Source organism: Sphaeramia orbicularis, chromosome 2 (genome assembly GCF_902148855.1).
Source record: "Sphaeramia orbicularis chromosome 2, fSphaOr1.1, whole genome shotgun sequence".
NCBI lineage: Eukaryota > Metazoa > Chordata > Actinopteri > Kurtiformes > Apogonidae > Sphaeramia > Sphaeramia orbicularis.
The window spans coordinates 4,867,357-4,884,751 of NC_043958.1; the positions used below are offsets into that span (position 1 = coordinate 4,867,357).

The 17,395-nt window shown below is 43.5% G+C and overlaps 1 protein-coding gene across 4 annotated transcripts in view; it reads right to left on the bottom strand.

The window, feature by feature from the left end:
- Positions 1-17,136, bottom strand: part of zeb2b (zinc finger E-box binding homeobox 2b) — a 118,091-nt gene extending 100,955 nt beyond the window's left edge. For all 4 annotated transcript variants that reach the window (XM_030151599.1, XM_030151584.1, XM_030151591.1 and 1 more), the window contains exons 1-2: positions 16,750-17,136; positions 15,238-15,391 (exon numbers count right to left, since the gene is read on the bottom strand). In XM_030151599.1, coding sequence (XP_030007459.1) covers positions 15,238-15,310 — 73 coding nt within the window. In that variant the 5' untranslated portion in view covers positions 15,311-15,391; positions 16,750-17,136. The remainder of the gene's footprint in view (positions 1-15,237; positions 15,392-16,749) is intronic.
- Between the last annotated feature and the right edge of the window lie 259 nt (positions 17,137-17,395).

Sequence of the window (17,395 nt, forward strand, 5' to 3'; positions counted from 1 at the left end):
GGGGAAAAAAAAACTCCCAGAATCCTCTTGTGTTCTGTCCTCCGCCCTCATCCACCCCCAGCAACACTCATTCTTTAATCCCACTGAGCGCTGCTTTCAGTTTGCCCAAAGACCATGCAGGGGAACTCCACTGGACCAGACACACAAACACACACAAATACACACTCTTTCCATCTCCCTGTATGTTACACACATATCTCTCTCCCACTCATAGTGACAGACACTTACTGAGGGCACTCTGCTGACTAAAATTGGTCCTGTCATTTTTAACATGGAGTGTTTGTATGTAAGGGGGGGCTTTAACCGAAGTCTTTTTAGATCTGAAATTAATCATTCTGATCCTGTTTGGTAGCACGATCAACTCCATCAGCTGGTGTTTAAATCCAGAAACCAAAAAAAAAAGAAAAGAGATACAAACTTAAAGATGGAAGCTCAATTTACTGTATTTGTACAATGAATATCTGCACCTGTGTTTCTTTTCTGATGGGATTTCAAAGATTTAGAGGATCCAAAGGAAGTGCGGCGTGTAAATAAAAGGGATAAGGTGGCTGGGATTGGAAGGAAAGACACCAAAATACACCTACCCTTACAAAATGATTGACAAAACTCACATCTTTGGTTGGCACTTGAGCGTACAGATACAGATTATCAACTTGGAAACGCAATTTTCTGTTTCTGTTCCCTGCGCGAGTTTTTATGGAGCTATCTTAAATCATCCTGAGGTGCATCATAAAAAGAGGAAAGCTTCTCTTGAATATTAGTGGCGATTGGCTGGAGGTAAACAGAGCATTAAATCCTGCGAAACTGTGGCAAGGCCAATATGGGCGCGGGACAATGGCTTGGCCCGGCATCTCCGAGCCTTTGTTCTCGGCTTAACAAAAACTCCTGCCGTCAAGCACCCGGTTTACCTCAATGCTTGCCCCTGTCGAAACGGCCATCAGCTCCATCAGAAAAAAAAAAAAAAAAAAAAAAGACAGACAGAGAGAGAGAGAGAGAGAGAGAGAGAGGCAGAGTGTGGAGGGAGGGGGAAGCAAGAGGGAGATTAAGACAAGAGAGGAGGGCAAGGTGGGAAAGACAAAAGGAGCCAAATAAAGTGAAGAAGAGGATGGTAGGAAAGTGGCATGAAGAAGGTATAGTAGTGGTGGTGGGGGTGAGGAAATAGAGCTGGATTGTCAAAATCCTTTGAGGTCTTCAAAGGGGCAAATGCAGCTGAAATATTGGCAAACGGGGGGAAAAATAGGAAGGAATAAAAAGCACCTCTCGCACTTAACCTAATAAGAATATATGGCAGCTGTGAGAAGAGGCGGCGAGGTGGAGTGGGGTAGGTTTTTTGAGCTTCGTGACGCGATGGCGACAGAACTGGAGCACCGACATTCACTAAAAGTTTCATCACAAAGTCCTTATCTGGTTCCCTCTGTGGGCCACGGCGAGGTTCAGGAGGAAAAAAGAAGAAAAAGAAGAAGAAGAAAGACAGAAAGTGCACATCTGCGTCTGCTGTGACCCGTCTGTCTGCCAATTAGCAAGTGTGCGCTGCATGTGTTTTATAAATATACTATATGTGACAGTGAGTGGATTGGACTTTTTTCAATTTTCACCGTTCTCGCATATGTGTTTCTGTGCGTTTGCAGCTGTGCATTTTATCCCAACATCAGTCTATATCTGCACGTGAGCATGCACGTATCAGGACATGTATATATATAAATATATATATGTATTTGCGACATGTGTGTGCCCTTGTCTGGCGAACATGTGTGACGATTTGCAAGTGTCAGCCCTTTTTCAAAGATATGGCACATAAACGCTGCCTTGTAACTCAAAAAATAAAAGGCTCGCAAAACGGTACGACACAAATTTCCAAATAAAGCGGTATTAAATCCTTTCAACTGAGTGAAAAAAAATACTGATCTGAAAGCTGGGGTTAGCTTACACTGTTAAGGGGAAAAAGGCCGAATATGTACTGATATGTACGCTAATAAATAAATAACTAGTTTCATGTCTTAAAAATCTAACTTTCTTTCCAATAGCGTCATAGTGATTATGATGTCGAAAATGAAAAAAATCGGTGGTATTTTTTTTGCGTTTTTTTGGCCTCTATGTATCTAACAAGGCCAGAGAGTCCCCAGATGTTGGCTCTAATTTAAGAAAGAAATGGAAAAATCAGTCAGATTCTTACCAATATCACACAGTCTGGAATGTAATTATTGTTGATTTTAATCTGCTATTAGCATTATTAGCTTAGCACTTAACCCCCCCCGAACCTGACCTTCCATCATTTGTTTGTTTTTGCCTTCTCTATGTCTTCCCCTCTGTCTTTCTTTGCTGCTCTGTCAGGTTCTGGCCTGCCAATTTCCACTTGAAGCTTGACTGGGCCTGATTTGATGCAAACTACCTCGGGCTGAGGTGAGGAGGGAGGAGAGAGGGGAGGGAGGGAGGAGAGAGGGGAGGGAGGGAGGTGGGGGTGGTGGTGGTGGGGTGAGTAAGCGAAGGAGGGAGCGGTGGGGGTGGGGGTGGGATGCGGGATGTGGGTTGGGGGCTGAAACTGATGAACAGTTATGTCAAGTCGATTTCGCACCATTGGGAAAAGGTAACCTCTCCGTAGGGGAGGAGACGACGGGGGATAAAGGTAAGGAAAAAAAAAAGGGAAAAGAAAAGAAAAGAAGACAGGTTAGTGTTTGAGTAGAGGGGTGATGGTGGATGGAGAGAGGGGTCTGGGGTTGTCGGAGGGGGCGTGTAATCTCAGCAGGGTGCACCCCACCCTTCACTGCCTCACCTCACCTCAGCTCCCTCTGCTTACTGCCTCGTGTAAAAAGCGAACTGTCAGTGCGAGTACTAATTGCAGATGTGCCAGTCTGCCATCATAATAAAATCAGAGGCAGGGCGGACATTAAGCATGGCTGGCTCATTTGTGAGACTGCTGAAAAGGTAGCATAAATGAATATTTCATTACCTTAATTACTAAGGAATACTCCTTTCCGCCAGTCGTGGAATGAGTGTTGCTGTAACTAATTATGAAAAGTAATAACATTAGGGATACTGTGATTGCCAGTTTATAAGGCGGCGTCTGCTTGCTGTTGAGGTATAAACCATGTTGGGAAACATACGGCGAGGAGGGGATGAATGGAGCGCTGATTATATTCTCACCGACGCTTGTTTGAAATCGCAAAGTTCAGGTTTTAACAGGTTGTAGTCGCCGTGGAAATGGCAGCTTTTCGGCGACAAACACCACAATCATTTCAGGATATCAAAGGGAGGGAGGGTTGCACACGCCGAGGCTACCTGGACCCCCCCCCCCCCCCCCCCCCCCCCCCACCCCCCGTCCTTAAAGGGCAACTGACGACTCATTTATCACCAAGTACCTGCACGTCTGACTACAGTAAGCCCCGCGAGCTCAGGAGTTTGCACGGCTTCATCATCCTTAAGAGTCTTTGATGTCAAGAAGCGCTGCTCGATACCTTTGTCCGTTATTCACCTCTGCAGCCGGCGGCCGCGTCCCATGCCCGGCTGTAATGTATGACCACTGATAAGGTCGTAAGTGGGGTGCAATGAGGAGGGGAGGGGGCGGGTATTGGGTGAGAAAAAAAAAGACAGAGTACAAGGTCTGCTTTGATGGCCATGCTAATTCTAATACCCCTAAGTAGTAAGAATAACAAAGTGGTGGGGAATTTATCTCAGGAATGCCGGAGCAAGACGGCCGGGCGATAAGGAAGTAGCTTCCCTTGGGTGGGGGAGAAGTAATTAGAGTGGGCTGACTGGTTAGATGACTGACTTGCAGGATGGTAGAATGGATAGAAGTAGAGCTGAGGGAAATGGGCTGGAGGGCCACATGAAAGGAGCAGTTTAATGCAATGAACGGGCCAAAAATCAACTTGAGTGTTATCATAAATCTTTCTTTAGAGGAGAAAAATTTAGTAACACTTTATATTAAACACATTAACCATTAACCACTTGCTTATTAGCATGCATATTGAGTCTTTGTTAGTCATTACAAAGCGTTGCTCTGCAGGAATTCAACTATTTTCCCGCGTATTCGTAGTCATAGTCATAGTAGTAGACTAAAACGATGCATTAGGACTGATTTGTAGTTTCGTTCCACAATAGTTAAGGGTCAAAAAACAGTAAGGTCCCGTCAGAGTGTGAACTTTAATTCATTGTCATTCCAACATTTATTTCAAATATAAAGCAGCTCCTTGTTTCGGATAATCCCGTATAGTCCAACTAAAGCAAAAATGAATTTAAAAGTAAAAATGTGGGTCATTTAGCAACACTAATCTGTCAAATTGTCTCTAAAATGTCCCATCAGAGCAATTTCCAATACCGTGTTTTGACCCTTAACAACTTTAACTTCCTTAAGCAGCAACGAAATGATGAAATGAAATCAATCCTCTACTGAAACGTATACTAACAAGCAGCTTCTTAACAGTGACTCTGCATTTATACGAAGCAAATTCAAAAGGAAATAAAGTATAAACTGCAAAAGTAAAGGAGAAAAGGCACAAGCGTTAGTCATTACCGAGACTGTTCCGAACATGCAGTCGCCCCATGGCGCAAATCACAAACTCGGGCCCTGGAGTCGTACAAAGCCTTGACCTAACCCAAAGACCAGGCTGCGTCTCAGGCTGAGTCACGGGGGCCCGAGTCTGAGCCTTGAGTCTCCATATCTGACCCAGTCTTCGTCGTCTCCCACCAGGTTTCTAGGTCAGGAAATACCCATCCTACCCTCTCAGCCAGCCGGGCCTTTTGGCTGCAGCTTGAACAGAAGCCACCACCGAATCATTCATGCATCCATCAGTCATTTAGAACGGAGATAAGCAAGAATTACAAGTATCACTGACACTTTTTACATGTTTCTGACACATATAAGTCATAGTTTTACCTTATATTTAGTTAAATGAAGTAGAAGCACAACACTGAGGTTAAAACTATATGTCTTTGAGTCACATATAGTCAAAATTACTTCACTTTTCCACCTTGTGAGGACCTGGACCCAGCTATTTTCAAACTGACATGTGTCCATCAGTCGTTTAGAATGTAGATAAGCAATAATTACAGGGATCGTAGACACTTTTTTACTTTTTCTGACACATACAAATCATACAGATACCTGCCTTGATCAAGTTTTGCTTAATACTTGGTTAGATGAAGTAGGAGCACAGCATCGACACACACAGGAAACATTAGAACTATGCAGATTTTTCAGCCTTTGAGTCACATATACTCCAAATTACTTAACTTTTCCAGACTTTCTTGTTTTTCTACCTCGTGAGGCCTGGAACCAGCTATTTTCAAATTGAAATTTTCATGACCGTTCTAACCCTGTAATAATCGCAAATAATTTCTCCTCCATACTCTGCTTCGGAGTCCAAACCAAACCCAAAGGCCGGATTCTTGCTTTGTCACCCAAACCAAAACTACAACCACAACCGCAGAGAGCTCAGCCCTGTCAAACTCCAGCCCCCGGTGTTTAATTTAGCATCGTCAATCCAACACACTCTCTGTAAATCCTTGACCCTCCTTGCTTGACCACCTCAAACTCCAACCTCCACTCCAGCCTGAAACCGCCGAGCGCTCGTCTCCCGTTTGGCCTCAGCCTTAGCTGCTCGTTGGATGTGTCAGAAAGGCTGAGGACAGGCCTGTCGGTGTGATTATCCCCCCGCTACCTGAGGAGGTGTTTGTTTGACATTCACGTTTGACAGCGGCGGGACACGAGGTGCTCAGGGGAGGGGGCTCCCTCTCCAGTCAAAACCCATTAACACGTGAATTCACCTCTGCGAGTTTTTAACAGGGTTGACTCGGCTACACATGTCCACTGACTGCTCTGCAGATGACATTTAAAGGGGAAGATGTGCTCACCCCTCCTTGTTTCAGCTCTCCTTGACTCACTCTTGCCAAAGGTTAAATGTATGTTTGAATAACAAGGAGGGCCCGAGTGTAATTTCTGACCATTTCCTCTTTCCCCTGCAACCTCCGCTTAAGAAGGTGCTTGATCAACGCTGAGATGAAAGCGTGGAAGTGAGTAAAATTTGTGCAACCACAAAATGACCTAATTTCGTCCTAATCTTACTTGGCAATCGGCTGCAATTAAATTGAGATAACACATCTGAATTTACTTCCACACCAGACGGGGGGAACCAAACCAAAAAAGACAAGTCCTCGTTAAAAAAAAGAAAGAAAAAAAAAGGTAACGAGACGGGTGCACTTAGGTGGCAGCGAAGCAGGACACCTTCTGAATAATGAACTATGGTGAGAAAGCCAGCCCTGATCAAATAGCATGTTCTATTATGCTGTATTAAAGGTAGGACGCCGTTCTGCAAAAGATGTGGAATCGGACGTGGAAAAGGCCTAGATTTCCAGATGTCACCGTGGCTTAATCTGGCGATCTGTTATTGATTGTTCCACGCGGCCGTGACCTTGCCAGAAGAGCTCTTCCACCCGACAATCAAACATACATCAAAGAATGTGTGTGTGTGTGTTTCCCTATGTGTGTGTGTGTGTACGTGTGCACATGTGGCGGTACAAAAACGAAGCGGCGCTTGCAGATCAGCGGCGCCGACATCAGAGCAGAAAAACTGGGGGCTGCTTTCAACACTTGTTTGCACAAAGGTGTCATCTCTGAAGCAGCTGCCGCAAAAAGGGGAAAAAAAAGACAAGGAAAAATCATTTTAATAACGCAATTGAGGTGATTAGTTTTTTTTTTTTTTTTCCCCTGTTTCTCTGGAACGTCACAAAGCAATGACAAGTCACACACGAGCTGGAGCCAGCTGTGATGTGTTTGTTCATTTGATTCAATCTGTATTTGCTGCGTTGTCGCTCGATTAAGACGCAATCCAGTTTGTCAAAAGTGCTTCATAAATTCATCGGACTTGACAGAACACCCCTTGAATTTTCTCAACTGCAGCAAACGCCACGCTTAAACAGAAATAGATCGTTTCTAATACTCGTGTCTACTAATCTGAACTAAATAGGAGTACACCGCACAAGACCAATCAGGAACATATGCTGGAATTAATTAAACCAAGAGCGACGTATAAATTTGGTGGAGCATTCGCTACTAAACTCCTCCGGTGCATTGAGGTGTAAGGTACGGATATACCATTTTAGAGAGAAGGGAAAAAAAGTGTTTTCCAAGTTGTTTTTGCCCCCTGCCATTTCATTATGAAATCTAAATGTTAGTTTACACCTGCTCAGCAACCTGTCGTCTGTCGCGCCCAGACTCCCTCGCAAATGGGAAAAAGTCGACGCGTGGAAAATGTTGAAAATCACAGGCGAGACGCGGCGCAACAACTGAATAAGTGCAAACAGCAGGACGAGACGGAACGGATGGGCCAAATAAAGACTTTGCATTTTCACTTGAGAAAGACTCAAATGAGGCATGATATTTCAGAATGCATTTTTCTCCCACGCAATGCATAAAACATGCCGGCTTAGGGTAAAGAGTGTACACACGTAAATGAAAAGTCCAAATGCATGCAATTATTTGCCGGACCAGTGAAGTTTCAATTTCTGTGTTTGGCTTTTTAGGTGTTTTTTTTTTTTTTTTTTTGGTCAAAATCACCAAGAGTGAAAAGGAGAAAACAGAGAAAACAAGAGGATGAGAGAGGAGGCCATGCGGAGAAAGACAAAGGAGGGGGAAAAAAAAAAACAAGCAGGAAGGCATGAAATAAAGTCAGGGAAGCAGGAGAAAGACATCTGACTGTAGTGCAACTTTACAGCGAGCAGCGCGTTGTCGAGTTTATACGACCTGTCAAATGTGACGAGTAAAAACGCCAGGGTCGGGGTCGGAGCTGCTGCTGCAAACACCTTTGAGTCTGTCGCCTTCAGTCCATCACTCTGCATCTACGGACTTTCTGACATCTCTGCCTCTTTCAACGAAGCAACTAGACCCAAACTAATGACCTTAACCCTTACAGACCCGGAAGCATCTACCGATCGAAAATGTGCCAGAACTTCTCAACCTTTAATTAATACAGTGGATTTTCTTCCCCGGATGCATCCCTAAGTGTTTTTGCAGAAAAAGTCACGTTTTCTTCAATTTTCACTGTTTTTGATAGAATGACTTCATGAGCTTTAATGAACAACTACATGTTTGGTAAATTAAATATGGAAAAACAGATTATCTACACTAAATATACGCTTACATATAGAGAGGAAGAGCTGAGCTAAAGTTTGACCCTCACCCAAAACAATGACCTTAATGTTAGCAACCCATCAAACCCAACTTTCTGCTGTAGTTCCCTAGCAGCAACAAAACAAATCTCGGAAACCCAAACAAGCTTAAACCGAAACTACCATTGCAAAAGAGTCCAATGCAGTTCCTCTTGGGTAAAAAAAAAAAAAAAAAAAACATCAGAAATGCAACTACACTTAAGCTTCCATGCAGATTTTTTTTTTTTTTTTTTTTAAAACACATGTACAACAGTATTGTTTCCTTTTGACAATGCATAAACAAATGCAAAAAAGATTAAGACCAAAAGCACGCTAGGAATGCCACGTTGCTATCTGTGTCACCACATTGTTTTGGACGATACATCATTATTGCCGTTTAAACATAAAGGGAAGTCACAGGGGCAGAGTTGGCTCACTACTGGCTGATTCATGCCTCAGTGTTAGTCAGGCAACGGATCCCAGCCACTGCTCTCGCTTTCATCGTTCTTGGCAGTGGCAGTTGCTCTGTGTATGTGTGTTTTTGTGCCTGTGTGTGTGTGTGTGTGTGCACCACTACCACCACCACCACACCGAAATACCCTGTAACTTGTGCTGCTTTTGCTTTTGCTTTCTTTCCAAACCAATATGTCCTGTTAAAATATCACAAGAATTTGGAGTTAGCCACACAACCGACACTTACAGCCAAACGCAAGCAACGCAGCTCGAAAGGGGAGAAAAGAAAAAAAAAAAACAGAAAGAGGTGCTCGTTGAACATGCAGAGGGGATGTACGAACTGCAAAGAGTTGTCATACAAAGAGTTAACCCCCACCACCACCACCACCACCACCACCAGTGCCACCCCGTTTCTCCAAAGCATGGGTTAATATCATGGCTGCCTGGTAAGGCATTATCCAGAACCTCTCGGAACAAAAGGCCCCTTTTGCAAACAGACTCCTACTTTCCCCCAGTGTCCAAAGGTGTTTGCTGAAGTAAATCTGCCTAAATCCTGCGCAGCTTGGCCAGGAGGAGGAGGGAGGGAAGGTGTACCGATAATCCTTCTTCTTAACCAAAAAGAAAAAAAAAAAAAAAAAAAAGTTCTGGGTGAGAAAAAAGAAAAGAGAAAGGAAGAAAGGAATCCATATCACATGATGCCATTTAAGTAGCTGAGGTACCCCCCCCCCCCATATACACGCACACACACACACATACACACAACCCCCCCCCCCCTTGCTCAAATCTCCCCATCTTTGCTTAAGATTTGCATACATCCAGGCTGGGGAGCTGCACAATAAAGATATCTGCACCGTTATTTTTACATGTTTGCATGACGTGAATGGATGGTGTTTCAATTGAAAAAGGCCTAAAATGCACTAAAGAGGTCGGGATAACTTTTAGAAGTGCCTCACTGCCAGTAAAACGACACACACACACACACACATATATATACACACATAGACACAGTACAAAAAAAAAGGAGGAGAAAAAAAAAAAAAAAAAAGGGCATCATGAAGACACCTGCTCCTGACTCTTATCGCTTTCTTTTAAGCACAATCCAATCTGTCTCATCCAGGATTTTTTCTTCTTCTTCTTCTTCTTCTTAAGTGTGAGTGGCCACGAATAGTGTGGGCATGCCATCTCGTAACACTATCTGTCTGTCAGGAGGGGCCTGGGTCCCCGCTAGAGTAGGGAGGCTATAAAAGGCTTGTAACCAGGGGACGACCAACAAACAACCACAAACACCCTAGTTATTTCTCTCCGCCACCCATCCACCCACCCACCTCTCCCTATTTTTCCCCTTCCTCCTTTCCTTTCTTTTTTTTTCCTCCTCTTCCCTCTTGCTCTCCGTTTTTTTTTTTTTTTTCTCTCCTCCTGCCCCCCTTTTCATCTCAGGCCCTTTTCTGATGCTGAATGCAAATGTGTAGCCCTGCTGCTGGCGGCGAAAGGGGCTGAATTGTGATTAAGAGGGAAGAAGCAGAAGAAGAAGAAGAAGAAGAAGAAGAAGAGGGAGAAGAAGAAGAAGAAGAGGAAGAAGAAGAAGAGGAGCTCCTTTCTTTGTTCTCCCCCCGGGGGATGTTTACCAGGAGAGACACGGCGGATCAGATATGAAAGGCATTCAGGTCAGCATTGATGTGAGCGAAAGTGAAATCGTACCTAAGGCATTCCAAGACCCGCGGTGTCAGGGGTCCGGGCTCGCGGTGCCTCTGCAAGTGTGTGTTCTCTGGCCGCCAGGCGAAAAATATCTTCACACAAGCAGGGCGGTCGAGGAAGGAAGAATGAAAAAAAAAAAAAAAAAAAAAAAAAAAAACATGGAATAATAATAATAATAATAATAATAATAAAGAAAAAAAAAAGAGGTGAAAATGTGTCAAAAATGTTCTTTTTGGGAAGAGAATTAAAGTTTTGTGCTCAGTGTCCAAGATGGTGAAGTAGAAATCATCATTAGGTTTGTTATTTATTTTATTTTTGTGTTGGATTTAGTGAGTGTGGGGGGGTAGGGTAGTTTAGGAAGGGGAGGGTGGTGAGAAGGAGGGGTGGGGAGGGTGGGGGGGACAGCCACAAGCCATGCTATTTGCTTTTATCTGCTTTATCAAAGCGAGAGAGAGGAAAAAATGTGCATGTGTTGCAGTTGCAGAGCTACATTCCTGATTTAATTCCTTGTGGAAAGCACATATTAGAGGATTTGTTGAATAACATATCAGCTTGAAAGTCGAAGATATCAAACCGGATCTCTGTCTGGTTCTGCGTACAATAAAATAAATTCATATAACTTTCAATACGGTGCTAAAAAATTTTAAAAAACAAAACAAACTCCTCACCCCTTTCCAAAACGACGACATCACCCGAAGGCAACAACCTTTTGCTACTATACACCGACGCTTGAAATGATACCGTCAGGGAAGTCCATTCATTTTTACGTGCTCCGTTATATACACTTGACTCACACACTTTGAGCAGATGGATATATTTAGCTCCGCAGCCGAGAAAGAGAGAGGAGGAAAAAAAAAAAAAAAATCAAGTGATGCAAAAAAGCTACCGAGAAAATAATAAGGCCTCACGCAGCACGCCAAAGTGCAATTGTGACAGGACAAATATGCCTCCTTATTAGGTTGCATTGAGGAATTGGTCGCTGTTTCTTTTTTTATTTTACACAAAGTGGGGAGGAAAAGATGGGAGGTGGGGGGTGCTATTTGGAAATATATACAATTTGACTTCTAAAATTGAAAAAAAATAGAAATAAGAATTCCTGCTGGGCTGTAGGATGCTATCTATCGACACTCTATGGACGACACTTTTGCCCCCACTGCTGCCCCCTGTGATATCTCACAGCAATTATTTCACTTGCTTTAACAAAATAATCCCCTTCTTTTTTTTTTTTTTTTTCTTTTTTTGTGTGTGTGTCATCCTACAGAGAAAAAAAAAAAAAAAAAAAGCCATCAGGACGGTGTAGGAGTAGGAAGGTGTCTGCTTTCTTTGGGCTGCTCCAACACAATTGCCAACCCGTATGGGAATGGCAGCAAGTGAATGGCGCCGTGGACAACCCCCTGCCACTATTGACGGTATAAACATGTAAATGAAACACATTACCACTGACAATCAATTGTCCGTGAGCGCACCGCGAAACCTCCTCCTCCTCCTCCTCCATCCCCCCCTCCTCCTCTTTCTACCCTTTTTTTTTTGCACGGTGACGGTGGCAAAAAAATTACAAAAAAAAAAAAAAAAAGTGAGGGATCGGACTTAGGGGGTTGAAGCAGCACCTTGGAACACACAACTTTAAAAAGCCAAAGGAATAATAGAGATGGACAAATTGTTTAGACTGGCAGAAATCTGGCATTGTCTGGCTCTGAAAGCAAGGCTAACCCCCCCCCCCCACCACCACCACCACCACCCCCCTACTCCCACCACCTCCACCTCCACCCTTTCTCTTTCCCCTGCATACAAACACAGCCTTTCCCCTATTTCTTCTCTTAAACCAGAATCAGTGATAGCTTTAATAAACAGACTATTATATCAGGGAGATTGGCCTCGTCTTTCTCTTTCTCCTTCTTCTTCTCCTTCTTCTTCTTCTTCTGCTGCTGCTGCAGATTATGTAATCAGTGCATTTCCCAGGGTATATCCCGACACTGAAATGTCATCAAGAAAAAATACAAAAAGAAGAAGAAGAAGAGGAAGGAGGGGGGGAAAAAACACACTTCCGAGCGGCGCCAAATCAAATGAAAACAAATGAAAACGCTGAGAGAGAAATCAGGCGACATCTGTATTTCCTCTTTCATCTCATGCTCGGGCCACACATGCAACAGTATGCACAACATGCCAGCAGAAAACACCCATTTATTTATTTAATTTTTGGTGAGGATGGAGGTTTTTTTTTTACTTTTCTTTTTTTTCCCCCAGTAATGGGAAAATAAGGACAGGTGTGCGAGGAGCGATTCACAGCTGGATGCGACAAGCAACACCTGGCGAGGGCCAAACTCTCAAGCACTTCATGCTGTTGAGATCAAGTTTCACACCAGGAAAAGAAGAAGAAGAAGAAGAAGAAGGAGAAGGAGAGGAGGAAAAAGAGTCATTTCTGTCTGTGGTTTTTTGTTGCTTTTAACCATCGCTGCCTTTTCAGAGACAGGACTGAGGCTTCACAGCGGCGGCGTGTGGCACAGGAGGTTCGGGATGAGGAGAAGGGGGGAGGGGGGGTGGTGGATTGGACTCGAGTGGAGTGGGGTGGGGGGGGTGGATAAGTCATGAACTGTGGTTAAATACCACATGACACACTGGGCAAGCGAGCGAGTAAAAAAGCTACTGTAGCACCTCCAACCCTGAAGGCCAGCAACAGTCATCTGGACGAGAATGTCATCGGTTAGACAAGTTAGTACTGAGCAAACGCCTCATTAATACTAATTGGCACCGATGCTGAATGCCCCTCACTTTTTTCGGCGGAAAAAAAGAAAAAAAAAAAAGATGAAGGAAAAAAGACAGGCAACAATTCCAATTCGCTTGAAAAATTAAAAGATAAAAACAAAAGCAGATGTAAAACATTTGGGGGGGGGGGGGGGGGGGGGTGGGGGGTTATGCAAAAAGTAATGACAGGTGGCATGCAAATGACATGAAAACATGCCATGCCATTCAGTGAAATTAGCTGTAATTGTGCACAATTCACATTTGTGTACGTTCATCTGATTTGTTACTTAAGGGAACCGAAGCCTTCCATCTGCTAGAGAAAAAATATTTTTTTTCCCCGTGTGTCCGTGTGTGTCTGCTCGAGTTGCTTTTTATTTATTTTGTTCCTGTTTGTTAGTTACAGCTCGGGGATGGAGTGAAGAGTGGCGGCAGAACATCCACAACATCCAGGAGAAGGAGAAGGAGAAGGAGGAGAGAGTGGCCAAGCCTCAATAAGCCTCTGCATTCCCAGGGGGGGAGTTGTATTGGATAAGGGGAGGGGTGAGGATGGGAGGGACTGGGGGGTGAAAGGGTGAGGGGGTGTCATCAGAATCAGACAGTTGTTACTAAGCGAAAAAAACAAAAAAAAGAAAGAAAAAGTGGGTTCTTAAAACTGAGGGAATCTATTTTCTTAATCCGCTTCAATCTCCTGTTTTTCTTCTTCATCTCCTTTTTTTTTTTTTTTTTTTAAAAAAAGAGATATAAATATTCCTCACACACTCTTGCCAAAGCTTGGCCGTTTCTCGTCAGGTTTAAGGGTGCGAAAATTCTATTTGCTTTGCTAATATTATTTTATCAAACGGTGCATTTGGTACGAACTCCCTCTCACAGGTGGCCACTGCTAAACAGGCTGCCATGTCTGCAAACGTGTCCTATTATTCTCTATTCTTTTAATTCTGCAAATGCACACGTACATGCATAAATATCTATACACACACACACATATATATATATATATGTAGAAATATATTACAAATCTCCATCTCCACTCTTAGGCTCTTGTGCTATTTAGCGTGGAACAAAATGCTTGTCTGCTATTGATTGTATGAAATCAATAAATGAAATCTGATCTAGATAAATAACCTGTGGGGGCAGAGATTAAAAAACTGTTGTGGAGAAAGGAAATAAAAGCCTGGTCTGATTTGAAGCCTCGATATTTTACTCACACACACACACACACACACATACATATACATACACACACATATTCCTACTACTGCCAGTGTGTTTGGAGCCTATATGGAATAATCAGGAATAACGGGGCCAGGAAATGTCACTGCAGATTTGCCTCTTGTGGGAAAGTGTGCAGTCAAATGGAGAAAGAAAACCCAACAAATCTCCACCTCCAGCGCACCCTAGTCCAGACCCAATTAATGTCCAGCATTTATCGGACATGTCAGGCTATTTATATCGAATATCTCCAATGCGTAAAGTTAAAGTAAAGCAGACAAAAAATATAAGTGAGCGGGGACAAATGCCACCTCCTGTCCCGGAAAACAGCGACGATGTTAAAGGGTGGATTAAAAAAAATACATCCAGGCCTTTTTTTTTTTTTTTTTTTAATATATATATGTTTTAGCCAAGGGGAATTAAAGCGAAATAGAAGAATATTGGACTTCTTTTTTTCTATTTTCATCATTATTCGGATCATTTTTGGCTTTTCTATGTCCGTGCGTAAAAATGCATGCTCCATCCACAGCAGCCTCCGCGCTCCGTTGTAGATGGAGTGACCGATCCACAGACACTCACACTCAGACAGTTCCGACCCCCATGGCGGATTCTGTCCCAGCCCCGGCTCCTCTACCGTTACAAGCAACTTTCCAACATCCATCCACAAGTTCCCACTTCACAAATACAGCAAATAATCCAGTCGGAGCAGCACATTTACACCGATTTATGTCATATTTTGGGTTGTTTTTTTTTTTTTTAATAGTCTTATGGAAGCGCGTCGCATTTACGCACAGTTTCTCCACCGGATAACGGTCCCCTCTTGTGCTTTATCCCATATGCGTAAAAGAAAAAAAAAAAAAAAACCGAGAAGGGAGAAAAAGAGCGCACCAGCCCCGCGGATCCACCGAAGCCCTTCAAAGCAGGCTTCCATCCAAAACTAAAAAGACAAACCCCCTTCCCAACAACCCCACTTCGGACTTGTGTGATTTTTCTTACCGTTTTTCCGTCTGGGGTTGGCTTGTTTTCGCCTCTTACACCTGGGGCCATCCGCCATGATCTCTTGCTTCATTGATAAGTAAAGGAGTGTGTGTGTGGGGGGGATCAGATGGCAGCTCGCATGGACTCCGATTCCTTGATTTCAGCCTGATATCTGACGGGAAACACACACATAGAGACACACACACTGCTCAGACACAGCAAAAAAAAAAAAAAAAGACCCGGTAATGTTGGCGTGTTGAGCGGTGCAGAGGTGTCCACTTTGCGCAAAAATAATAATAATAATGATAAAAAAAAAACAACTTGATAGTGTGGATCTAAAAAATAAAAAGAGCCATAGCTGAAGCGGATCTTGTCTAATTTCTCATTTCTCATTTCATTCAGCTCAAGAAAAGCAAACAGTTCTTCCAGGTTCTACTAAAACAAACCGTTATTCTCCATAAAAAAAAAAAAAAAAAGCGCGTCGTTTCATTCAGAAAAAGTTTGCAGTCAAATTCAACATTAACATTTCACTCTCTTTTGGGGGAGTTTTACACTCAAACTATCCGATTCACAAGGCTTTGCGCCATCCGTTCCTGCCGAAACTAGTCAATAAATCTACATTTCTGTCTCATTTTAGGCTCCAATCCAGATTTGGAACATTACAAACGGCGAAAAGCGACCAGGGTGCGTGTGGAGCCCCTGTCCTCTCCTTTCCCTTCCCTTCACTGTGTGGTCTCTGAATATATATATATATATTAAAAAAAAGTCCAGGAACTTCAATAAACACTTTCCAAATTTTCTACTTTTTAATAAACTCTGCTCCAAAGCTGCTGTCAACAGTTAATGAATAACACATGGGGAATAATTGTTCAAATGTGTGCGCAGTGGAAGGAGGAATCTTTAACGCACAAATGGCGCATAAACAAAAGCGATAAGACTCCAATCGCCTGTGTGCTGGGATGTACGGCTTCTCCACTTAATTTATCAGCGCAAATACCGATATTAGAAGAGAATATTGACCAGATTGAGCTTCGGTTTGGAGGACAAGACGTTTAAGCGAAAGATCCAAACAAGACACTAACACAACACATGATGAAGACGCTCAAAAAAACAAAAAAAAACAAAAAAAAAAAGAGGAACATCGGCTGGTTTTTGGGTTTTTGTGTGTGTTTTTTTTTCTCTTTCCTCCAAAGGATAGCGGTGTTGTGCAACGCCAAACGCCCCGAAAGAGCCACTCTTCCCCGGGCTGGGCTGGCCAGGGAGGACGACGACGGAAGGATTGGATAGATAGACAGAGATAGAGAGAAAGAGAGAGAGAATGGGGTTTTTAAAAAAAAAGACAAAAAAACAAAAAATCGAAACACCTATTTCCACCTGCGCAGGTAAGGGAGAAGAAGAAGTTGAGCTCCAAACTCTTTTACGCGCGGATAAAAAGTTTGTCATCCAAGAAGAAGAAGAAGAAGAAGCGCACGATGCGGGGGAAAAAAGGGTAGAAATAAGAAGGGGGGAAAGTGTGGAGGAGGCACGTACCTGGTTTTTTAGAGGGGTGGAAAAGAAGGGTGTCTTGCGGATAAGATAGGAGTTGCGAGAAGGGATGATGATACCGGAGCGCGTCGGTGAGCGGATCCTTTTCCACCGGTGATAATAAAGCCTTAGAAATAAAGCCTTAGAAATAGTTGGGAGGAGGGAGGGACCGCTATTCCTGCTAGGGCAGGTTTACAACTGATGTCTTACACCCACTCCAGGAAACAAACCTGGGTAGGGACTGACGTGTTACGCCTCTTCTAATGACATTTTTTTTTCTTTCCACCTCCTTTTCTTTGCCGTGTAACACAGAGGAGAAGCCCCCTGAAACGCACGCCACCTATCTTCACGGGAGGGGATAATTGAGGAGAGCCAAACGTGAGCATCTTCTGCTGGGTTGAAGTTTTTTTTTTTTTTTTTTTTTTTTCCTCTCTCTTTACCCGTCCTCCCTCTCTTCTCCTTTCTCCCCCCTCCTCCTATACCTCCCTTCCTACTCCTTTTCTCCTCTCTCTTTCTCCATCTCTTCGCTTTTTGAGTGAAACCAACTATGTCGGGCTTCGACGCGGAGCAAAGAACAGGCGACAGTGTTTTTTTTTTTTTTTTTACCTCCTCTCTCAGTGTGTGAGGAGAGTACAGGGGAGGTGGTAGTGGT